The following is a 27,572-nucleotide window of genomic DNA, read 5'->3' as shown; positions in this document are numbered from 1 at the left end:
TATTTTTATCATTGACATTACTGTGAAGTCCATCATCCCCCCAAAAAACTTTTATTATTATTGTATCTATCTATCTATATATTATTATATATTTGTGAATTGTCATTTATACTGCATTATCTGTATAATTTTACTTTACTTTTATCCTTTTGCTAATAATGTATTTACTTTAATTAATCAGTTAGAAATTTTTTTTTTTATTCTAAACTCTGTTTATTTTATATCCTTTTTTTTGCTCTGTCTGGTTGTATAAGAAACAAAAAAAAAAAAAAAAAACTGTTAGCTAGCTATATACAAGATGTCCTTTAGACCCACATCTCGAAGAGAAGATGCATATGTAAACGTGACACCGAAATTGTTTATATATCAATTGTTATACTTGCGATGTAAGATCTAAGGAGATCCCATTCCCACTCCCTTCCTTCCTTCCTTACTTTTCACCTATACCCCTCTTTCATCCTTCTCCCCCATCCTTCGCCAGGCTAAGTCTACCAGACAGCCCCCTACTCTGTAACTCTGTAACTCTATATCAATTGTTTATCTATCAAGTAAAGGTATAAAGGAAAGGAATTTTTCCAATTTTAGGGACCCCCTTTCCAAAATTTTTGTAATATTGACTTAAAATATTTAAAGAAACAAATTAGAATGAAAAATTTGTCAATTAATCATTATAGATCTCACAACATGCGAAGGAAAAGATGAGGGGATGCTCGTCATTTCTCCCTTTTTCAATGGTGTTATATGACAGATGGTATGCTATCCATGTCACATGGACACACATCATTCTTCATTGACAAGAGAGGAGGAGACCACTAGATGACCAATCATGCATTTTACAAATTACCTCACCTTCCTCCTGAACTAAAGCATGATTGGTCAAAAACAAATAAAAATAGAAGTGATGAAATTAACCTGCAGAGTAAGATAGAATGAGGAGAGTGAGACAGAATTGAGAGAGTAAAAAAGAATTGGAAGAGTGAGAGAGGATTGAGACTGACTGGACTGGTTGGACAGGAGATTGAGCAGAAAAAAGACAACCGACCTACTGAAGACCTAGTGAAGGACCAAGTAAAGGAATAAAATGAAAAGAAAGAGGAGAAGACAACTCTTTTCCTGGTATGTTGTGAGTCGCGTAGTTCAGATATTCCCTGTTTTATAGATAAGAATAGGCAGTGGTGATATTCGAAATAGTTAACAAAGGGTTCGCTAGCAGAAAATTTTTCTCTGACAATCACTGGCAAATGAAATGGAAGTTTTGGCTAGAAATAAATACAACACCTTTTCTTGCGATATATCTAATAATCTCAATCTTCCTTACACACCGGTGATTCAATCAAAAAATACACTTACGTAAAACCAGATAACCGGAGTGATTAGTATTCGGGTCGCAAACGTTTTCGTAGCCTCTTCTTCAGGCTTAGTAGTAATAAAGAAAAAGGAATATATTCGAATTTATTACTACTAAGCCTGAAGAAGAGCCTAGAAGAGGCTACGAAAACGTTTGCGACCCGAATACTAATCACTCTGGTTATCTGGTTTTACGTAAGTGTATTTTTTGATATCTAATAATCAGTGGCGTATTTGGAACGTAACGAGCACTGGGCGAAGACCAGGTAACAATAGTATATTAGTGCTGTTGACCTTTTATTTTTTTTTTAGGCAGAGAAATTTTTCACCCCAAATCGCACTACTCATAGCAGACAAATGTCATAATCTCTCGTAATACAATATCCTTTTTATTTCGCTGTCCATAGCCCGACACGTCTTCCACAGCCATCTTGTATTATCTCGCACGCATGGGATTGTGGGATCTCTCTTATGACTGGATCTAGTTTCAAGAACTCTCTTGAATCGATCGTGATGAAACCTCATTTCAGTCGAGATTGAAACGGTCGAGAGAGATCGCACACCAAGACATAGTCCCCGACCTTGCTCACAATCTAGATTGAAATGCTCAGTGCGAACGGGGTATAAGGCTCTAGTTTAGTAGTATTACAGAGTATAATACGTATATTTTAATATATTTTTTAAAAGAAACAAAACCACTGATAAATGTTACATGTGTTTAACAAAGTTTGGAAAACTGAAAATTTTAACAACGGGTTTGGCCAAACCTGTGCGAACCCACTGAATATCACCACTGAGAATAGGTCAATTTCCTAAATCAGATTTTATAACATTGTTCAGTAAGTTGTTTTTTTTTAATAATAAACTTCTTTTTCATTTGTATTTGACTTTGCATTCATCCTCCTGAGAGGCTCATTCCTGGACTTCAGAGTGACTCTTACCCTCATGCCTTAACTATTTGTTTTTGTCTAAATTGGAGGTGTGTCCAACAAAACACACCTGGTGGCAGGACCCTACCCTGAACTTGCAAATTTTTGACAGCCCCTGACCCCCACATTACAAAAACAATCATAATTAGATTTGTTCAAACAGTAAGTGAAAAATATTAATTGTGTTTTTATTTAAAACACTTTTAAAATAAAAGTTCACAAATTTGCATATTGATTTTCAGTCTTTATTAAAAGGTTTCTTTAACATTATAGAAAAATTCATTAATTTATTTTGAAACATAGTAGTAAATAAACTATTTTTATTAATTATATTTGTAGGATTTGCATAGAACAGGCTGCAGCATGTTTAGTGGTGATGATGCTGAACATAATCAAGCATTATTAAAAAGAGTTCTTTTAGCATATGCACGTTGGAATAAAAATGTTGGATATTGTCAGGGATTCAATATGCTAGCAGCCATTATTTTGGAAGTTATGGAATGGCAAGAAGAAGATGCCCTTAAAGTAACTTTTGCAATCATTAATTAAACAAAAGAAAACATTTTCAAATTACATACAAAAATTTTAACTATTTATTATCTTTCTTTAGGTTATGTTATTTTTAATAGAAGGTGTATTACCTGAAAGTTATTTTGCAAATCATCTTCGTGGATTATCAGTTGACATGGCAGTCTTCAGAGATTTATTAGCTCTCCGTTTGTGTAGTCTTTCAAATCATCTTGATAGGCTTCAGTCAGAAGCTAGAGATAGCACAACTGGTAAGTAGTAATATTTTCTATTGATTTCTATTGTTCTATTATAAAAATATAATTTTTTATATAGCATATTGCAAAAAATTATATATTAAATATATTAATAATGAAATAAATATAATATATTATATTATATTTAACTATTTGGCTCACTTATATATATATATACACACACACAGTAGAGTCCTATACAACATGCAAATAAAGCAAGCAACAACCCTCAATTTTTGTTGATCAGAGGTATAAGTTTTTTTTTCAACTTATAAGGTCAAGGGTTTAAACTTTCATAAATCATGTGATAATTAGTGATGTAACGAATAGTATATTCGGCCAGGAGCGTGACCGAATGGCCGAATATTCGGCCAAACTATTCGGCTTGATTGACGCATGTACGAAAATTAGTGCGCAAATTGCATTATGGCAAGGATCGTGCACCCTGCTCACTATTGGCCCGCTGTCACTACGATTTTTTCTTCCAGTAGGTCTAAATTATTTAAATTAATTAATTAAATTATAATTATTAAAGTTAATATGAGATGGAGCCTAAGCCTAATTAGTCTTGTTAATCGGGCTTTTCTTTGGTCATCGTCGACGAGTGTCGTTAGAATAGGGCTCGCTGGCCGTTAAATGCGCGACAGGCTTAGCGGAGAGAGCAGCGCGAGTCCCGACGACGCTCCCCGGAAGTGGCGGTCAAGAGGTGGCACCCTCGTGTTTAGGGGGTTTTTAGGAGTCTCTAGTAAGTTGTAACAAAAAGCGTTCGAAACAGAAATTTTAGTTGTACTTGCGAAAATTTTCACTTTTAAATTTTACCCCATTTTTGAGGGTCTCGAAAAGTTCACATATAGTCATTTTGGGGAGCCTGTATCTCGGGAAGTGTCGCCCGTACACCCATGGACTTTTTTTGTTCCTATCAGTATGCTCTACAGCTCTGTTAAAGTCCCAACCTCCTCATTCGGACCTAGAATCTTGCCAGCCCGACATGATTCGGCAGTTGTTGGTATTTAGATGTAAGTTATAACTTACAAGTTACTTTATTTGCAATCGATCTTTTTAACTCTTTAATTAAACACTAAAATTTGTTTTTACTACATATTTGTAGACTGAATAGTGTACCCTAAGGATATACTTTAGTGGGGACATATGGTCTAGTTTCTCTCCAGTTGTGGAACAGTTCAAATAGATTATTGGGGGGTTTATTTGTGAAGTTTTGTGATATTTTGTTGCTATTGTTTTTGTCAATATTTTTAAAATTAACATGATTTCAAATATTATCTTTTGCATATAATGAGAAATGCTCATTCTTTGCTTTATATATAAAATAACTTATATATTAGTTACTCATCTTCTAGAAATATCGTATTTAATGAAAGAATTATTTATCTGAGTTTCAATAAAACGTTTCGTAAATCATTTTAAAATATCGTAAAAAATATTAAAATATACAAGAATACGAATATAACATAATTAACTAAACAATAACATTAATGCCCGATACATTCGGCATTAACCTACACGCCATCAATGCCATAAGATATCGGGCTAGATAAAGGCTATATTATTATTTAATTACGAAAGAATTTAATACTAGAGTTAGACGCTATTTCTTATTAACTTTAATAATTATAGTTTAATGTTCAGCATTAATAAAAGTTACCAAAATGATTAAATTACTGTGTTTTTGTTATTTCTTACTCCTGTTTTTAGGTATTCGGTATTCGGCCGAATAGTGATTAAATATTCGGTATTCCGCCGAATAGCGAAAAATAGGCCGAATACCGGGTAGTAACCGAATATTCGTTACATCACTAGTGAAAATGCAGGTTTCAATAATGCGATTTCTTATAATGCGTAACGAATTCCCTCATGTTGTACAGGACTCTACTGTATATATAAAATATACTTGAATAAATGCTCAGAGTTCAAAATTTTACTACTCAGACACCTTATACTTCTGAGAAATTATTAATTTAATAATGCGAACGTTTTCTACCTGTTCCACAGGTCATCTTCAAGCAATTTTTACTTTTGGAATGTTATCTCGTGCAGGATCGAATGTATATGCGCACGATATTTCAAAATTTTAAAAAAACCGTTGGAACATTCCATGTAAAATATAAAATATAAACAATAATAAAAACATTAATAAAATTAATTAAATAAATGTATTGATCTGGGATGTATGTTGACATAATATATATCTATATTCTATACGGGATGAGGATACGTTGTAAGCTCGATTAAATGGGGTGTTTGTCAATCATGTATTTCCACGCAGTTGGCAAATTCGTTGCGTCTTTATAATTCAAACATCTACCTGTTGTCCCTGATCTGTATATTTCAAATTTTTCCATGGTTAATGCTAACGATGGTGAGCGTACTTGTTTGATAACTTTGGCTTCATTCCAATTAATTAGTGATCCCCCCGCTTGTGCCATTCTTCATAAGGTGGTAGTGCAATGTTCTTTACTAATGTCATACATGTGTTCTTTTAGTCTTTTGTTTAAGGCTCTGTTAGTGACTCCTATGTATTCTTTATTCAGGCCCAGTTGATCATTTTCGTATGGTATTTTATAGACGCCAGAGCATTCATCCGCTTTTGTGCTATCTTTATCGTTCCTGAGGGCACTGTAGATGGTGGGTGCCCGCTTATAAACCAGCTTTGCATTCTTACACTTGGCTATTTCCTTCATTATGGTGGACAATCCTTCTCTGTACGTGAATTTAGTTATTTCTCCGTTTGAATTCCCTTTCGGTTTCTTTTTATTAGGTGTTACGTAAGATTTTATTAGGTTTTCGACTATTGACTTTTTAAATCCTAGAGTTGCCGCAACGGTTCTGATTCTATTCAACTCTAGTATTCTGTCATAAACGTTGGAGCAATAGGCAAACGCTCTTCTAATAATGGCCCTAAATGCCGATAGCTTGTAAGTGGGCAGATCGTTTGATGTGGAGGGAATGTATAGTGGGTCATGCGTGGGTTTGATATATACTTTCGTAGATACGGAACCTTCTTTAAATGTAAGTGTGATATCCAAAAAATGTACCTCCGTTGTGCTGAGCTGTTCCAGTTTTAGTATTAGGCCATGGTTATTCGAATTCATCGCATTCAAAAAATGTTGTATTTTTTTGTCTTTCTTCCATACAATTAGTATGTCGTCCACGTATCGTTTGTATAAAACGATATCATCCTTAAATGCTCTAATAATAGTTTGCTCCAACTTACGTATCACCAATTCACAAAGTAGCCCAGACATTGGGCTGCCCATGGGCACACCTTTCCTTTGCTTATAAAGCAAAGGAAAAGGTGTGCCACGAGGCAGCCATGATATCATTTAGGATATCGTTTTATACAAACGATACGTGGACGACATACTAACTGTATGGAAGAAAGACAAAAAAATACAACATTTTTTGAATGCGATGAATTCGAATAACCATGGCCTAATACTAAAACTGGAACAGCTCAGCACAACGGAGGTACATTTTTTGGATATCACACTTACATTTAAAGAAGGTTCCGTATCTACGAAAGTATATATCAAACCCACGCATGACCCACTATACATTCCCTCCACATCAAACGATCTGCCCACTTACAAGCTATCGGCATTTAGGGCCATTATTAGAAGAACGTTTGCCTATTGCTCCAACGTTTATGACAGAATACTAGAGTTGAATAGAATCAGAACCGTTGCGGCAACTCTAGGATTTAAAAAGTCAATAGTCGAAAACCTAATAAAATCTTACGTAACACCTAATAAAAAGAAACCGAAAGGGAATTCAAACGGAGAAATAACTAAATTCACGTACAGAGAAGGATTGTCCACCATAATGAAGGAAATAGCCAAGTGTAAGAATGCAAAGCTGGTTTATAAGCGGGCACCCACCATCTACAGTGCCCTCAGGAACGATAAAGATAGCACAAAAGCGGATGAATGCTCTGGCGTCTATAAAATACCATACGAAAATGATCAACTGGGCCTGAATAAAGAATACATAGGAGTCACTAACAGAGCCTTAAACAAAAGACTAAAAGAACACATGTATGACATTAGTAAAGAACATTGCACTACCACCTTATGAAGAATGGCACAAGCGGGGGGATCACTAATTAATTGGAATGAAGCCAAAGTTATCAAACAAGTACGCTCACCATCGTTAGCATTAACCATGGAAAAATTTGAAATATACAGATCAGGGACAACAGGTAGATGTTTGAATTATAAAGACGCAACGAATTTGCCAACTGCGTGGAAATACATGATTGACAAACACCCCATTTAATCGAGTTTACAACGTATCCTCATCCCGTATAGAATATAGATATATATTATGTCAACATACATCCCAGATCAATACATTTATTTAATTAATTTTATTAATGTTTTTATTATTGTTTATATTTTATATTTTACATGGAATGTTCCAACGGTTTTTTTAAAATTTTGAAATATCGTGCGCATATACATTCGATCCTGCACGAGATAACATTCCAAAAGTAAAAATTGCTTGAAGATGACCTGTGGAACAGGTAGAAAACGTTCGCATTATTAAATTAATAATTTCTCAGAAGTATAAGGTGTCTGAGTAGTAAAATATATAAAATAATATAATTAGGTGTGTCAAAGGACATGGATTCAAGTCAAATGAGGGGCTTATCTGAATAAAATAATTTTATAACAATGATAATTACAATTTTATACATTATCAATACTCAAAATAACTGAAAAATACTAATAATAATATAATCACAAAAGTGAAATTATATCAACTTATGCCCGAGGTTATGCTTATGTTTCCTCATTAAATCTAAGTATGTATTTTTAAGTAATGGATACATGGATTGATATAATAAGGCAACTTACTATATGGGCAACTGGCAAGAGAAAATGCCATCCAAGAGTATTTTATACAGGAAACTGGCCCTATTTAGGTGTTCAACAAATGAAGAAAACCCAGAAAAATCCATGCAGCTAGCAAGCTGCAATTAGTCAAGTGCAAACCTGCAACCAAATACCAGTGTTCAGTGGTTTATTAAAATATGTCAAAGAGCTTAGAGCTAGAAAGAAATGGCAAATTGATCTTTTTTTGAAACAAATAGAACAAAAAAAGTTAAAAGACATTTTGTCACTTTGAAAAGAAAGTTTGTCAAAATGACAAACTTTCTAAAGATGAAACAATTACAGACCATGAAAGTTGTTATAAAATAAATATTTATTATGCATTATTAGATATAATAATTTTAAGTGAAATTCATAATCATTTCAAAGGATAAAATGAAATTGTTCTTATAATATTGGGTTGAACTGAAAGTTTGTCCAGGTATTTACATAATTGCTTGTCTGTGTCACCACTGTCATGCTTATCAAGTTTTAACTTGTTTAGGTGGACATTACATTTTTACATTTTTCTACATTAGTTTAATTACAACTTTTTTTAAAAATTCTGTTATCTTTTAAGAAAAAAGCATTAAAATGGAAGATAAGACGGTGCATTTTTGACATCTCATGCTCTATTATTTCTGAAAAGGAAAAAATGCAACAAAAACTCAAAAGAAGATATGTGCTGTATATGGGGAGGATGCAGTAACTGATTGAACATGCCAGAAATGGTTTTTAAAATTTAGGGTAGGAGATTTTTCTCTCAAAGATGCACCTCAATCAGGGTGGCCTTCGACTGTAGAAGATGAGTCCATAACAACTTTGATTCAAAATGATTGGCATAAAACAACACGAGAGATAGCTGCATCTTAAATATATTCCAAACATTTGTTATCAGACATTTAGCTGGCCTTGATTACACTCCCCATTGTGATGTTTGGGTTCCTCATCAGTTAAGTGGACAAAACCTTATTGAGCATGTTTCTGTTTGTGATTCATTTTTAAAATTCAATGAAGGTAATCCATTTTTAGTGTGATTAATAACAGGCGATGAAAAATGGATCATTCACAACAATATTCAATGCAAGAGATCTTGGAGTAAGCAAGATGATCTTCCAGTGCTGCAATCTAAAACTGGTTTGCATCCCAGAAAAATAATGATTTCAGTTTAGTGGGATTGGAAAGGGGTTCTTTATTACAAGCTTTTTCCCAACAACCAAATGATTAATTCCAATAAATATTGTCTCCAACTGGATGAACTAAAAGCTGCAGTGCATCAAAAATGTCCAGAATCTGCAAATCAACAGGGAGTAGTATTCCATCATGATAATGCAAGGCCGCACATATCGTTAAACATGTGCCAAAAACTTCTAGACTTTAACTGGGATGTTTTGAGTCACTATGCATATTCTCCAGATATTGCTCCCTCAGACTATCATCATTTTTGTTCATTGCAAAATAATTTAAAGGGCATAGAATTTCAATCTTTAGAAGGTATCAAAAATCACATCAATAATTTCTTCAATCAGAAACCCACCCAATTCTACACAAATGGAATTATGGAACTACCTGTCAGGTGGCGTAAGGTTATCGAACAAAAGGGTGAATACATTGTGGATTGAAGGTTTTCATTTATTCAAAATAGTATATTTTATTTCTTTCTTAAAAACTGAATGAACTTTCGGTTCAACCCAATACATTGAAACTGTCATTAACTAACATTTTCAACTGTTTAATAGCCATTGTCAGGTTATAGAATATTACACAGAACAAAATTTAAATAAAATAGAACTCCTTAAATTTATACTGGTGATTGCATGTGTAGAAGAATGGTAAAGAAAAATAAAATTAAATTAAAATAAAGTACGAAGCAATAAAATGAATTAAATAAAGTACATATATTTTTAGTTATTTTTGAGTTTTCTTTATAAATTCTCATGCAACCACCAGTACAAATCAACAGGGAGGAAAGAACATTTAAGGAATTCCATTTTATTAAATTTTTTTTTGAATTTTGCTCTATGTAATATTTTACAATGTGACAATAGTGGTTAAAGACAGTTGAAAACATTTGTTTTTATAATAAATTCGTTCCTTTTAACTGGATTATAGGTGTTAATTTAGGCTTTTAATAATATTTTCTTCTACATTTCTGAAAACATTGTTCTCTTTACCTGAAAATAAATTAATTGAACAAGCATAAGCTTTTCTCCAAAATTGTAGTACTGATTTTACAGAGTAGCTTATTTTAGTTATGTACAAGATTTTCATAATTAAAGAGTAAGTGTTCAGAGGTCTGAATAGAAAGAACTAGTGAGTAACTCGACATCAAATTTGGTATGCATACTATCCTGAGTTTGCAGTTTTGATTTTCAAAGAAAAGTCTTAGTTTAAACTTCAGCCACTATGTACACCATAGTGGCTGAAGTTTAAACTAAGACTTTTCTTTGAAAATCAAAACTGCAAACATTAAATTTTCAGCCATTATGTTCACCATGGTGGCCGAAAATTAGAGTTCTGTAAAACACAAAACTTTTCCTAATATTTCCAATAATCAGAGGACTTCATAAATTTTTTAAGCACCAAATTCCTTAAGTGCTGAGTTGGCATTGGTGTTTCAGTTAGATGAGTTTAACAAATAATACACAATCAAAGTGAGCAGCGTGGTTCACCTATCAAAGAAACAGCAAGTGAACCATCAGGAATTTTGGGTGTTAAAGGGGTTGAAAAACAGTTTGCAACTCCTTTAACAGATGAAATTTTCATTGGAAAATGTACATAATATGCAAATTCAAATGATAGAAGTGCCAAATTTATTATAACTGTATTTGTTGATGCCAAAATCAGAAAATTACTCTTGTAAAATATCAATAAATTAAAAATGAAATTTAATTTTAATAATTATTTAATAATTACTTTACTTTAATCAAGGTGATGTTATGGTATCCATGGCAAAAAATTTTGACTTGGATAGTTATGTTACTTATATATATATATATATATATATATATATATATAACCGGTGTGAAGCTAACAAGCTGTAAGAAGACAAAAATAAGAGAAACAAAATACGATGAATTTTATTTTCTTCGCTCGTTAATAAACAGGATACAGAAAATACCAACAAACAGCCTTCCCTCCGACAATACACGAGGGCAAATGCTGAATCTTGTACAACAAATTTTCCCGACAATATCACTGAAAATATAAAACTTAATTCTAGTGTACAACACGAATTCCTGACAATATCACTTAAATTATAAAATTAAAACTAGTATACAAAACAAAGAAATAGCAAGAAAGACAGAATATCAAGAAGGGACAGGAAAGAGTGTACCCTCGACTAGATGACAAATCTACCGGCCAGGATGTCATGGTGAAACGGGGATTGACGAATACTTTCACTTTTTCTCACTTTCTAAAACGCAGTTCGGATTGTTCTTGTCTTTATTGTTCGGCCCTATGCGTACTCGGGAGGCTCCACAAACACTCCTTCCAACTCGAGGTCCCGCTCCAGACTAACCCACGTGTTCCTCTGTCTCCCCTCAGGGCTGCACTCCCTCTTTTGTTTTCAGGGGTGAGTCATCGAAATAACAAAAAAAGTGTAAGACAAATAGATACATTCCAGGAAGAATGGACAAATAGGTTAGAAAGAAAGGAATAAAGGAACAGAGAATATAAAATATAAAAAACGATAAAATTATATATAAAAATATACATTTGAAGCATGGCATTTAGCCACACTGGAAATTGTTTAATATAACAACAAATATAAATTTCATAAAACTTTATACTTGTAATCTTGCTACATTACCAAATTAAATATATAAAAACTATCAAATAAAATGATGGATAATGCAAAATTTTATTTCATTGATTAGTGAAAAGATTGATCAAACTAGAAATTTTTTTAATGATATTCTATCATTTAATTGCAAGAATGAATTGAATTTCTGAGAAATTCACTTATACATTTTTTCTTTGTATACAAATAAATCTTTTTTTATTAATTATATTATTATAATATCTGCATAAATATAATATATAAAAATCTTATCATCAAAATTACTGTCAAAATCTGTCTTCATCCTCAAACAGTATATGAAAATTTATTTTTAAATTTTATTTTTACTCCAAGATTAATCCACCTTTTGATGTAAATATTTATCTTTGCACTTTTAATAACAGATTTATGTTAAATCATTTATTTTTAGTTTACTAAAATCATAAATTTCTTTTTCGCAGGTACCAGCTATGAGCCTCCTTTAACAAATGTTTTTACAATGCAGTGGTTCTTGACACTATTTTCAAATTGTTTGCCAAAATCAACAGTTTTAAGAGTATGGGATTTGATATTCTTAGAAGGAAATGAAGTATTACTTAGAACTGCATTGGCAATATGGGATGGATTAGCAGAGTATGTAATCATAAATTAAATTTTTTTAAAAATTAAAATAGTTAATAAAATCTTAAAATAACTGTATATTGGTCTTGAGAATCTTGATATATTGGGTTGTTCAGAAAGTAATTTCGTTTTTTTTATTACTAGAGGAATTAGATGTATTTTTACCAGCCAATTTTATTTTAAACCACATTTTCATTATATACTTTGACAGCTGACATTTTAAGGCTTATTTGTAAAAAGTTTTGTTTGATTCTGTACAATTGTTTTTTTTTCGGTGACCCATCAAATTTGGAAAATCGAAAGCATCATTTTCGGCATATTTTGCTTTTTTATAACTAAAAAATCAAAATGCTGTTCAAACAAGAAAAAAATTGTGGTACATGCTTGGAGATGATGTGTTGAAAGAAAGACAGTGCCAAAACTGGTTTACAAAATTGCGTTCTGGCAATTTTAATATCGAAGATACACCACATTTCTGGATGGCCATTTGAAGCCTATGAAAACAAAATAAAGGTACTGATTGAAGCAATCTGCCGTATAACAACACATAAAATCACTAAGAGATTAAATCTGTTAAATTGAACCGTTTATTATTACTGAAAACGAATTGGTTTCATTTCAAAGCTTGATATATGGGTTCTGCATGTTATTAATGAGAGATGCTCTCTATGGTGGGATTTTAAAGAAATTTTTTTTGAGCTTTTACCACACAATTTAACAATTGATTCGAAAGTGTACTGCCATGGAGTAAACAAATTGAGTAATATTATCAAACAGAAAAGGCCAGAATTGATCAACAAACAAAGTAGTGTTTTACCATGATAATGCCAAATTTCACACAAGTTTGGTAACTTGTCAGAAACTGTTATAACTTGGATGGGATGTGTTATCACACCAACCATATTTGCCAGATTGGGCACACTCAGATTATTACTTGTTCCGGTCTATACAAATTTTTTTTAACTGTACGACATTTACTTGAAATGACAATGTCAAAAATCACTTGGATCAGTTTTTTGTAAACAACGATCAAAATTTTTATGAATGTGAAATCATGCTACTACCAGAAACAATGACAACAGGTATTTGACCAAAATGGTCAATATATAATTCAATAAAATATTTATTTATTATAAGAATATTGCGTTTGTTTTTCTATGGAAAAAACGAAATTACTTTCCAAACAACCCAATAGTACTAATAGATAGAATGAATTGCTATTAAAATATTAAATTATGATAATTAACAAAACTTTATTAATTAAGTGCTGTTCAGTAACTGGTCAAAATCAGCATTCTTTGCAAACACCAAAAATCCCATTTACACAAAATTGCTGTTATTGATAAATCTTCTTGCCTTCTTGCATAGCAGGCATTAGCTCTTCCCCAAAGTCATCCTGGATGGAAGTCTCATGATTTCTTGTGTGTCTTAAAATCCAAAAAATCAAAGGAGCTGAGCAGTTACTAACAACGGATACTTTTAATGAGACTAGGAGTATTTTTTCATTAGCTTCTTCAAAAGTGCTTGAAATTGAAGGGTTTTTTTGATCTTTCACATCTAGTTTTTGTGTTGGTTTTCGGTTTCAGTTGCTGCTTTTATCGAGTTTACCCAATTTTGAGTGGTTGTTTTATATCCATTCAATATGCTTCAATATACCCTTGTGGTAAACTTCTTTCTGGAGACTGACTAATACTTCTGTTTTATTTTTTCAAATTTTAACATTTAAGCATTTAAACTTTTTCATTTTAATATATAGTATTGAATATATATACAATCAAACCTGTCTATAACAGAACCCCAAGGGACCAAACAACTTGTGGAGTGTTGAGTTTTGAGTATGAAAAATAGGCAACACTAAGAACAAAAACATTTAATAACAACACTAAAATTAGGTATACAGCCAGGTAATGAGGCATTGGTGATATGTACAGTACATAATATACAACTGACGGGGTTCAGTCCAAGTTCTCACTTTCATAGAAATAACGTCTTAGAAATTTGGTTACATGATCCACCAAGTTTGTTATATATACTATATTATCAAAATTAGTCCAGTTATAACAAACTTCAAAAATGTATAATTTTGAAGTTAAGTTGTTAATTGAATTATGCTCGTACATGTGAAGTGGTTGCATAACATGTAGATGGCAACTCAGAGTGTAAATGCATGCGCTGTAATAGAAATATACAAACAACAGACTCGTTTTTAATGTACCACGGCCTTCGCTGAACTAAGACTTCTATTTAAATGTGTAATTAATAATTAAAATTCTGCAACTTGAACACAAACTATATGGTGTATTTTCTCGGACACATGGCAAATTTCATCACTAATTTTTCTTCAATTGATCTTTACGTTAATTTTTTGTAAGGTTCTTTTTAATCTTCTAATCTTAATGTATTTATATTGTATTGCTGCTCTTAAAATTTTAAAATTGATATAATTTCTAGTTCTTGTTGGTATTGCATCAGCAATTGATTTAGGCAGGGATAATGTCTTAAGAAGTTTTCTATCATTGAGATGTGTTTTAAGATATTTTAAGTCTATAAAAGTTCTATCAATCTCACCTTGTACTTTGGTCTTGTATCTGTTGTCTATATGCTGACTGTTTTGCATCTTCTTCTGATGAATTATGCTGTTTCTGTTTTCTTAATTCTTATTGTAAAATATAATTTTTACTACATTTCTATTCAATCAGAGTGCAACTGAAAATCATCTTGTGTGCCATAGGTTGCCAACTCCTGATCTAAATGATTTTCAAATCAAACAAAATGAGGAGACGGTATTCACTATTTAAGTTTGGAGCAGTATATCAGAATGGTTAAACAAAACAAAGCTAAAAGAAATCCATGACTTTTTCAGTTGAAGATTGTTTGAAAAAATAGAAAACATTTTTTTGGTGCCAAAAGAGTAAAAAAAGCAAGGAGCAAATGGCACAAAGTAGCCAAACCTGGCATCACCATATGCACCCGATATGCAAACTAGCATGTGCATGTGTTTGCATGGGACTGTATCCATTTAAAGGGAACTTTAAACTTTAACTCTTATTTTCTGAGTACAGTAGAATGGTCCACTAAAACTAGATGTTTGTATTGCTCTACAATTGGAGGTCGAACCAGTCTTTGCTTACTAGGAGAAGAAAATCTATTCTACTCAAAATAGAACATTTATTTCAATACCACTTTGCTTTTGACACTTTTTGATGTGAATAATGAAATCATTATTAAAAATAGGGTTATTTCTTGGGAGTTGTGAAATTAATTTACAGTTCGATTTAATGAATTCTGGTAAATTTTTTTTTGCTTTATCACATGAAAATTAACATTGTGACAATGGTGTTTTGCCAGGGCAACAGCAAAACTTTCTTTATTTGTATTTATTTTAAGGTGAGTTGACTGTAGTAATATTGCTTATGCAGTAATGAATAGATCACTTATACTAGTACATATTTGTATAGTAATAAATATTTGTTTTTTGTTACCACTATCAGATGTAATAATTATTATTATTATTATTATTATTATAATTACACAAACATTTACTTTTACATAATTTACTTCTTAAATTTAAATGCTATCTTAAATTGAAGTTTTATTTTATTTTTTTAGTCGTATTATGACTGTAGAAAGTGCTGATGAATTTTATAGTATTATGGGTGTGTTGACTCGTGAAATGTTAGAATTTGGACTAATGGATGCTAATGATCTTGTAAAGGTTAGTTGAATGTTTTTTATTTTATAAATGTAACATATATTTTGTGCATTTAATTTTTTAAATGCATAATTAACTGTATTTTTAACCAAGTATTAATTTATTAATTAATTAAAGATAATTAATTGAAAATATATATATATATATATATATATATATATAGTGAAGCTTTTTGTCCTAAAATTTGTTTTTTTTTATATCCAATAACAACATGGTTATATTTAAAGGACAGTCACATTACAAGGTTGCTAATTGACACAAATATCTTATTTTATTCTTCTAATTTCTCCAAAATGTACATTCCAGACTCTAAGTCCTTCTTCAGTTGGAGTAGAAAATGAACATGGCACACAACAAATATTGATAAAGTTATAAAAAATTTCAATGATTGAAACTTTATAAAAAGCACAACACATCAATCTAATCGAAATAACACATCAACATCATTGTTTTGGAAATAGTGATGTTGATGTGCCTCCAAGAGTGCACAACATTGACATTCTATTCTTAGAAATTAAAAAAATTTTCTCTAAAAGTGTCATTCTATGCTTGTCACAAGTGTTCTACATTTGACAGACTTTAGAACCTAAAGATGGAGACATAAGAGCTCCAAACATGGTTGTTCTACAGTGTAGATATTTCACATTACTGCTGGAGTTTGGATAGATTAGTATTTTAACTTCTGTAATGAAATTAATAAATTGAATTTTGTTCTTTGCTCAGCATTAGATATTTGTATTTGATATTAAATTGACAAATATCAAACTAAATTTTAAAATATGTCAATATGCAATTAAAAAATCACTTAATAGTTTTAATTTAGCCTCCCGTATTTAAATAATTGTCCCTTATTAACACATGCCTTATTTACCAATTAACGCAAATGATTTGTAGATAAAAAACTGTTTAACATTAACATTTATTTCTATGATTTCATTCCCATGTTTTTGTTAATATTGCAATAAAAAATATGATAAATATATTGCATATACACTTCAAATTGTATTGTTCTGTGCTGCTATGATTTGATTATTAGTAAGCACTAGAAGACACAGAAATGTACTGTACAGTATATATGTAAGAAAATGTATAAAAATACTCATGTAAATTGCTGTTTTATTAAAACAACAATAATACAATTTGCTTTGTACGTGATCTATAAGCCTTAAAGATTGAAGGTATTGAATATGAATTAAAATTTTTAAATACTTTTTGCACTTGCACTATTATTAACTGCTTGTCACACAATTCAGAAACAATCTAAATTAGTTTTCATACTTGTTTACAATACAATAATACAAACAGATGACAAGTCATTACATGAACATATTTTAACTAATTAATAATTATATATTTTGGACATAAGGTTTTTAAGGTTTCATAAAAAATTTTTTTTTGTTAAAATCTTTCTATAAAATCATGCCTAAATATTACATAAGATAGAGAAGGGGAGGGGGAATCAAAGAAAATATTACGATTTCTTACACAGGGGTGGGTGGGAGTCTAGAATGGCCGAAATCGCCCATACGTAATTTATGGACAACCCCAAATCACTGTTTCCCAACCTTTTTGGATTAGCGACACACTTTGAATTAAATAAGATTCCTCAGGACACCAAAATTTTTATGGTTGATTTTTTAAAAGTGTTTAAAAACTATAATTTAAAATAAATTATAGTTGATTTTAAAATATTTTGATAATACAGAAGTCAAACTTACCAAGACAAAACCTCACAATTTTAAAACTAGTTAAGTAATGCTCTATTAGCGTGTAGTCGGAACGAAGCTGCTCGCATCTTTATTTTCTAGATCAGTGGTTCTTAACCTTCTTATACTCGCGGCCCACCAAATATTTCATTATTTTTTGTGACCCCTATTTTTTTAATAATAATTTATATTTGTTAAATTATTTATAATAAATTGATTTTTTAATTATTACTTTATTTTTTTATATAATAAATATAAATCATAACTTTATTATTTCATTATCTATTTAAATAACATTCAAACTTCACAATTAAACATGAAAACTCATTAATTTTTAACAAAAAATAAGAAACATGTCGATAAATCGATCCAAAGTCGATGCTAAAACTAAACTAAAACACCCACAACTTGTGGTAAAGATTTTGCATATCTTTTGCAAAAATATTAAAATTTTCAAAGCCTACTACTAAGCCTACTACTTTTCCTAATTATTTTTAAAATTCCAAGCATTAATAGTTTCTTAAACTGCTTTGGAATAAAAGAAGTAAATACTGCAGTGTAAGTAGCATATTTGCATTTATTTCTTATGTACTAACAAAGTTGTAGGTAGGAAGAAATAAGAAATAAATAAAAAAACTAAATAGGAAAACTTTATCTTTCTTATTTCATTTTTAAATACGATATTTGGTTATACATCAATTTTCTTTTTATTATATTCTGAAGGAAATTTTGCATAATTTGGTGGCCCCCTGGCAAACTTCTTATGGACCCCAGGGGACCACGGCCCCCCTGTTAAGAATGACTGTTCTAGATTATGTGGGAAAAAGAATCATTCGTTCTCAACAATGTATTTGATTTCTATTGGATCATTTAAAAGTACATACAGTCAAACCTGTTTTTATGCAGTCTTTTTTTGTGCGGTATAGTTGGCGACTAGTCTCGTGCGATTTGTCATGTCTCACGTTGACTTATTATAGCTAAATAAACTTATTATAGCATAAATGAACTTATTATAGTAATATTATTGCATGAATATGCAAAAAATGAAATAATTTATTTTTTAAGTCAACAAAACACCACCTGGACAAAAATATGTAAAACAGACGATAGACGAGACGATGCAGTCAAGTGCTGACATCTGAAGTTTTGTGTGATTTTTTTTATGCGGTCCCTATCTACCACATAAAAACAGGTTTGACTGTATATAAGGTCAGAATAAGCCATTAATTAATTGTTATGCCAACATCTCACAAAATTCTGTCTATCACTATGGTCCTTGGACTTACAATAAATATCGCTTGAGTCAATCTGTAACTCTTTAAAAATACTGAGTCAGTTATTTTTTTTACTCGACTCAATGTAACATAGGTAAGACTGATAGCTGTCTCTTTTTTCCCTATATCTATTTTGATTTTTGGAAGAGTTAATCCCTGTAATTTATGTATAGTCATCGAGTATGCTAAGGTAAGGGGAAACTGTCTACAAGATCACAATATACTGCCATTGTTCGAAAAGCGTATTATGGGGATTATTGGAAACAGATTATCATAGATGAAAGATCCCTGGTAGCTATCGAATTCCACTAAAATAAACAGAGGAAGAGCTGGAGGGCAAGCATTAGGAGCATATATAATGTAGCTTATATTTCCTAGTGAACCATTGACGAGACCTCCTTGCACCCTTGACTCTCAGCATGATTCTGGCATTAACTGAGAGATTCAAATACTTGGAGAGACCAAGAGCTGAGTCATCTTTGGACGAAGGCAGGGTAATATCTGGAGTGTTTTCAGATGCTATATAAGCAAGAGGGCATCCAGTTGACTGCAAGTAGTCTTTGTTACTTTGTTTAAATCGCTTGTTTGTTGGATATAGCTCTACTGCCGTTTGGAACTGATCAAGTTTATTTCTGGATAAATAGGCTCCATTTCTTGTTGTCAGAATGTTCAAATCTGTATCAGAGAAATCACCCAAAGCTAGATGTTGTAAGACATCTGTAAAGGAACTATCTGCGCTATTTTGTCTATGAGAATTACTAAGTTCAATGAACTTCTCAAAAGAATCAAATGCAAATGTAATGTCTCAACAAGGTCACTACCTTGTTGGGACATTACATTGTAAAAAACACTCGAGTAGAGAGGAATATCTTTAACAGGAGGAAGCTGACGAAAATCACCAAACAAATAAAGAATCCACCGAACGGCTCATCTTTCTCGGGGTTTCTCTCCCTCAATCTTCTCTCGATCGTGTAAAGCAGGGATGAGCAACCCGCGGCCCTCGGGCCGCATGCGGCCCGCAGTAATATTTTTTGCGGCCCGCGTGGCATAAAACGTGAATAAATATATCAATTTCCCAGCTTAATGAGATATTCGACAAAAATTCAAACGTTATTTTCTACAACTTATATTTGTGAAAAGTTTTTTCCCAATGAATTTAGTAAAAATTAAAACAAGAAACCGGCTAACAGATACATCGAAACTAATTTAAAACTAGCAGTGACTGATATTTAACCGAATATTTCCGATATATTACGTTTAGATCAGTGCCAGAAGCTATATTAAGTATACCTATGCTAATTTATAATTATATATGAATAAAGAATTGTGATTTACCGACAGTTCCCCCCTCTTTTCTCTTGTGTGCGGCCCGCGTCAGTTCAAAAGTTTTGAAATGCGGCCCTTACGTAGATAAAGGTTGCCCATCCCTGGTGTAAAGCATTCTTGCACTAATCAGTGACATTTCATCGATGATGATGAATTTGAGCGACTTCATTTCAATCTGGAATCTCTGTGCAGCTTCTCCATTTAGAGATCAAAATTTCGTACTAACGATAGGAAAACAAAGGAGAGAATGGATCGTAAAGCCATCAATATTAATCGCTGCTGTTCTGTGTTTCAAAAATAAAACTTTTTTAAACTTATTATTCTATAAAGATTCTTTATATTTGTTGTGTATCGAGTTAGCGATAACATTTACCTTTCAAAATTACTGTTTTAATGCTTGTCACATTTTCCGACCACTAAATGACGTTTATACACGTGCGTGCAGGAAGCGACTAACACTTGACTTCATGCATTCCTTGTCAACATTATAACTCTAGAACGAGTTGACCGATGGTGATGAAATTTTTTAGGACGACTCATCATCACTCAAGGATGAACTGATTAAAATTTCAACTCTCAAAAATGAACCATACTGACGAAAAACGCAATCTTTGTTTTGACCGCTATCTTTAGTTCTACAAAAATGGATCATTTTTAAGAGTTGAAATTTTAATCAGTTCATCCTTAAGTGGTGATGAGTCATCCTAGAAAATTCAACAAGATCGGTCAACTCATTCTAGAGTTATAATGTTGACAAGGAATGCATGAAGTCAAGTATTAGTCATCACTTCGTTCCGACAATTATACTATAAAAATAAAAAGATTGTTTGAATCAATGCATAAAGAACTAGCACCAGTCTTTGGAGCATCTATAAACTTTAAGCTGAAAAGTATCAAAGTTAGTATGCTAGTATATGTATAGATGCATGCAAATTTTGTGAGGAGGTAGGCCGCTGCCTCAAATTTTGCAATTGGCATTTTAGTGAATGCCACCTTCTCCCTTTGGCCAGCTAGTTGTAAAAAGATGAAAGATAAATGAAATTTTAAAAAAGAGCCTACTCAAAATTCTAAAAAATATTTATTATTTCTGCAACACATCTGAGGCATTCTTGCAACAAAAGTGTGTTGTTGCACACAGTTGGGAAACATTGCTACAAATCATTGAGTTGTTTGATCAGAGTATATCTTCACCTTCATATGGTTCAGATAGCTATAAATAAGTGTAACAAATGTAATCTTGGGAGCATCAATCTGTGAGGGAGGAAAGAACAAATTCATTATAAATAGGTAAATATAGAACTATATACATAGGCAGAAGATAACTATGGCTAAGAAACAGGACGTTACAACCGAGTGGTAGGTGTAAAACACCTTTACACACATGCTCAGGTTGATCCATTGTTCTAGGGGCTCAATAAGACAAGGACAATAATTAATACAATAACTTTAATGTATGGATGATGTATAGTTCATAACATACACAAGAATCATAAAATAGTCAATCTTACATCAATATTAAAGTTATATAATTTCCAGTGGTCTTTGGCAATCCCTTCTCACTTGCTGTTCACAATCCTAGTCTCCTAAATTCCACATCTTCTTTCAGGTCCATAGTCCACATCACTCTCCTTTTTCTCTTGCCACACATACTTTTCTCCTTCCAGTTCCCACTTTTTTTCAAAGTTCTCTGCACACATTTCCCTTCACCCTCATATTCCTGGGAGTTTTTTCTTTTAACATTACTTGTCCTTCTATTTAGACCAGATGGGGTGTCACCAATACTAAGACAGTCACAGATTCACATCCTTGAGAGAGGCATACTCTCCAGATTGACATTGGAAAAATACCTTTGTGTTGGCACCCTGTTAAAAAGTCGAGTTGAGCATTGTTCTTATATTAATAGATCTTGATAACTAGTTTATGATAAAACTACAAAAAGGTGCAATGGATTAGACATCAAAAAGAAAACCATCAAGCAACTAATATAGATTTGATATTTGATCATTTGTTGGGATATCCTCATTCCTCCACAGTACATGCTTTAAGTTATTATGATGTGTTAATTTTAGTAACTACTTTCAATATTTCTGTAAATTTTAAAAAATAGATGTATTCATTTCCAAAAGCCTATCAAATTATTACAATAGAATTGATACATCTTTTGATATCTTTGCAGACAATCTCAACAATGGCTCCATTTCCTTTTCCTCAATTAAGTACTCTTAGAGATAAATACACTTATAATATACGTCCTTTTACTTCATCTTTGTCTTCACGCCGCACATTTAAACTTTTCTATAGTGATGATGAAGATGATGATGATGAACATATTGTAATGGCTACATGGTGTGTTTCAAATACACTTCCTTTAGCAAGAAACAAAGGTAAGGTTAAATAATTGATCTTACATTCCATAATATGAACATGTTTATATTTGTTTATATTTATAACTGTGATTGGAGAGTCGGAACTTCTTCAATGTTGTGTCAAGATGACACCACTGTGTCCCATTCAACACAGAAGCTGTGACAGTGATTTGGTTTTATTAGAAAGTAGGTCACACATGCATAAGTGATTGGATTCGAAATAGAGGACTATGAAACAGCACAATGGAAGTAATGCACTCAGAGACAAGTTATACAAACACATATACACGTTTATTTGTTCTTAAAATTTTACACTTAAGGATTAGTAAAATAAGATTACTGAGCCTTTAGGAGATTCTAGGCACGTAGACGCAATAACTCACTTGTGCTTGAGAGTTCACAATAGAGTGCACGGGGTAAATACCTTGTAGAGAAGTAGAGATCTGGTGTTTGCTGGTTGGGTTAATAAGATAAAAGTTCTTGAAGATAGTTCCTTTTCTGTGGATCCACTGTAGAAGATATGGTTGCAGACAAAAGTAATGGAGTATCTGTAGCAGAGAAGAGATATCCATTTCCAATGCAAAGTCGATGTATCTGGCAATAGAATAAATCAATGTCTCCAACCGGAGTAACTGAGGCACACACAAAGATTGACCTGCTTGAGGAATAGGCAACGACTGACTCATTGGGCTGTCAATTCGTATATTAAAATCGGTTGCATATGGCCAGAAGGTTAAAAGATCATGGGAAAGCATTGCTTTCACCATTGATAACATGTAAAATGAGATGTTCTCAGGTAGTAGTTGACAACTATCAAAATATGTATGACAAAATAGTGTTAATTTTGTGAAGCCCAGGTTACCACATAACTAACGGGTATGCCAAGCACAGCCCAAGCAAAAAGTAAGAACAAAAAATATTTAAATGAAAACCACATTAAGATTTTGGTTGTTTTAACCTATCATTGCAGTGTTTATCTTGAAGTGTTAAATAAATTATAATAAGAAAACGAAAATGTAACAAAACAAAATAAAACAACAAAAATCTACTTTGAAGAAGGTGGAAAAACAAATTGATCTTATTTAATTTCATATAACAAAAATAAAAACAAATGAACAATCAGATTTCAAAGTAAATAGATCAAAGATTCACACTCAATATCTGGAAAACCAAGTATATGTTTTGTTCAGAATGAAATACTTGAAGATATAGAACGGTGTCATTTCATTAATAGGTAGATGGAAATTGATGTTTTTCAACAGATAGTAGTTATTGGCTTCAACCTGCATGAAAAAATTATTCAAGACATCAAACATTTTCAATGTTTCTAAATGTTAACTTTAATGTACCATTCACAACCAAATATGAAATGGTAATTGGCCAACCAATCAAATTTTGCAAAAACTAGAACAAATACTTAACTTTGGATGTAAAAATAATTTATTTTGCAAATACTTTCAGCAGTATAAAACTGTCCTCTTTAGGCAGAAACATTCATAGAGAACAAAACATTTGAATTCAAATATTTTGTTCTCTATGAACAATAGACAATATACATTAAATATTTGGAAATAAAGTTTTAAGTAGCTATACACACCAAATATTAATAGAAAAAGATAAACTTTGCACCCTTGAAAACTCCTATAAACATATTTTATGCTTCTGATAACTTTCTATTAAGTAGATTTCCTATTCAAATTCCACTATCTCACTGGTCATACAGAAAGGACCTGTTGCAAATGGGAGTTAAAGTTAATTCAATTAAAAGTAGTTACTGATCTCCTCCTGGATGAGAGGATGGTTCCTGAAAAGTTTCATTGATTTTTCTCAAACCATGTCAAAATGTATAAAAAAACAATCTAACAAACTTTCTTCTTTATATATTAGATGTAACAGTATAAATTTTGATAAAAGATGTTTTTGCATTATTCATTTAAATTACTAGTAAAATTTAATTACTAAGTCATAGTTATTATAAATGATAATCATAAATCATTTTGATTAATAATACATGGGTTATTTTTTTAACCTCCACCGACCCAGAATAGAAAACAAGAATGAAAAACAAAACCACTTTATTTGTAGAAGGTAGTCACAGTCTTCACTTATTTTTCCACATAATTGCCTTCTTGATTTAGGCAGACATCATACTGTGACACCAGCTTTTGTATATTCATGTCAAAGAACATTGCCGCCAGGTCATTCAGCCAACCTTCAACACTGTCAGTCAGCAGAATACAGTGTGGACCTTGAAATTTGAGGAAACTCTTCACTGAGCTCAGAAATCATGAATCAATGCCTTTCTTGCACTAATCAATCCACTTTGTCCACCAAATTGTCAGTCATCACACACTTCCTCCCTTGATCGTTCATCATGAACATTGTCTTGTTCTTATTTGAGTTTCCTGTACCATTCACGCATGCATCTGTAGCTCATGAGGTTCTCACCATACACATTACACATCCTATGATGAATTTCACCTCCATTCAGCCCTTTGGCCTGTAGAAATCTAATTACTGCTCATATTTCACAGTTGGCGGGAGGCTGGATTGGCAGCATCATGCTTGTGTGTTTACTGCAGAGTAGCAAATGTCTAAAATAGCTTGGCACAACGCTAAAAGGTGAGGGAATATACTTCTCACTAGGTGTGCACCCTGTCCCTGTCACATGCTTCCAATTTTTTTTTCATGCGTTAGTGAAGGTTGAAAAAAAATAACCCTTGTACAATAAAGTAAAACATGCAAATAATTATTTAATATAACAAAATACATAAAAACATTTCTTATATTGCACTTCTTACTAATATACTGTAGTATAATATTTTGCTAGTTACGAATAACAGATTTCAGTAAAATTGTTGTTGGGGGAATAATTTCTGAAATCTGTGCTTTAATGTTGGGATATGCCAGATGATTCTAAATTATTGCTGGGGTTCTCATGTCCTAAAATTTTCCAATTAGAAACAACAACAACAACAACAACAAAAAAAACTGTTTACAATGTATGAAAATGAAATTCAAAATGTTTTACGTGGCATGTTTAGAAATTTTGAGGCTCTTTTTCTTTGCAAAAGAAAAAATAGTGATGGTGGTGATTTATCTGGATTTGTTACAGTAATTTGAGAACTCCTGTGAGGTTTTATCACATATCTGATATATGTAGCACATAGTCAATACTCTCTTAGAATAGTTGCTCAGGATGGTGAGAGAAAGTAAATGGCATATGGAATGTGGAATAGGCACTGATGCAAGAACTCCATTTACAATTAAAACCCATTTATTGTGGGGCAAACACTACATCCCCATCTTAACTGTTGTGACAACAAACAATGAACCCCAGATGGTATCAGTCATCACTTCCTAGAACAGGTCCAAATACACCCAGTGAGTAACCAATTGTTAGTTGTTAGTCATGATGACCAGACATATGTGTAACTTTTATATTGAAGACAATAAACTTAGTTGTTGTGTTATAACCTTTGTCTCACTCATTCTATAACACATGATGACAAAAGTAAGACAACAGTAAAAGAACCATTACAGTTGAAATACAAAAAGACATCTTACAAAAATTTAGGAGCTTCTAAAGTCTTCTTTGTGAATTAATAGTCTTCTTAGTAGATCAATGGCTCTAGTATAATTCCCTCTTCTGTCTGTGATTGCCTGTGAAAAAACTCCACATTGTCATGTATAATCATATCATATAAAATATTTGTGTTCCTTCAATAACTATGACTAAAAAAATTTTGTCTCAAACAAATGAACTCCTGCATTGATTTAAATGATATAATAACCATTGTTCTACATTTAATGAGAAGTAAACTTAAGCTAATACAAATATACATATTGTAATTATATTAGTTATCTTTTAAAGAATTTTTTTATTATATAATACAGGATGTCCCATAAACTGGTATAACATTTAGAAAATTCATAATTTATACTCTCACCTACAATGGTATATTTTGTTAGTAGAAAGATGAGAAATGAAAATTTTTTATTCCTTAGCTACAACAATTCATTGCAATGATTACCACCAGAGTGCATGTTTTTCTCAAAGTAGCACCGAGAAAACAATAGATAGCACTGGCTTAATCGTCAATTTTTTTGCATAGAATGCGCATACATTTGATTTAAGAATCCCAAGTTTTGCACTTCCATATCTAGTCAAGTTGCAAGGACTCTAAACAAAGGTGGCTCTAACTCACTGTACTGTTTCATCACTAGTCCTTGACACCTTGATCGGTGTTTGCTGTATATGTAACCAATCCAGATGGAACTGCTCATGGCATTTGGTAATATTCTTTTACACTGGTGCAATTTTGTTAAAATAAACGCAAAAGCACTACTCTACAATGACTACAAATGAAATTTTGATGAATTCAATGACAGGACAAACTATTTTATTATCAGCTCCATTTTGAAAAATACCTGTGCATTGGTAATATATGCTGAAACTACTTGTTATGGACAAGAAATTTTTAAAATTATCATTCTTCTTCTTTCTACTAACATATTTCACACCAATGTACTGTACTATACTGTACATGACATGGTTTATGAATTATGAATTTTTTAAATGTTGTACAGACTTCTGGAACATCTTGTATACAACCTATTAATTTTTAGAATTTTTTCAATAATGATGTTTTCATTTGGCAATATATCATATTAATATCTGTAAGGTTAACATAATTTCAATACTGATTACAATTTAATTTTTTGAGCACAATTTTTAAAATTTTTTAATAAAAGATTTAAGAAGATTGAATATTTAGATATAAATATTAAAATAGTTTAAAATTAACATATCATATAAATAGCATAAAAATAAGTTTATTATGTATCTGTTCT

At 31.7% G+C, this 27,572-nt stretch overlaps 1 protein-coding gene across 3 annotated transcripts in view; it reads left to right on the top strand.

Moving 5' to 3' along the window:
* The window catches only part of LOC136975895 (TBC1 domain family member 30), a 101,877-nt gene that overhangs the window by 59,630 nt on the left and 14,675 nt on the right, over positions 1-27,572 (top strand). For all 3 annotated transcript variants that reach the window (XM_067271053.1, XM_067271054.1, XM_067271056.1), the window contains 5 exons: positions 2,616-2,801; positions 2,887-3,055; positions 12,175-12,346; positions 15,944-16,049; positions 22,529-22,736. In XM_067271053.1, the coding sequence (XP_067127154.1) occupies positions 2,616-2,801; positions 2,887-3,055; positions 12,175-12,346; positions 15,944-16,049; positions 22,529-22,736 (841 nt within the window). The remainder of the gene's footprint in view (positions 1-2,615; positions 2,802-2,886; positions 3,056-12,174; positions 12,347-15,943; positions 16,050-22,528; positions 22,737-27,572) is intronic.

This window comes from Centruroides vittatus, unplaced genomic scaffold (genome assembly GCF_030686945.1).
Source record: "Centruroides vittatus isolate TY-2023 unplaced genomic scaffold, ASM3068694v2 contig_391, whole genome shotgun sequence".
Lineage (NCBI taxonomy): Eukaryota > Metazoa > Arthropoda > Arachnida > Scorpiones > Buthidae > Centruroides > Centruroides vittatus.
This window is presented reverse-complemented; position numbering and strand designations above follow the sequence as displayed.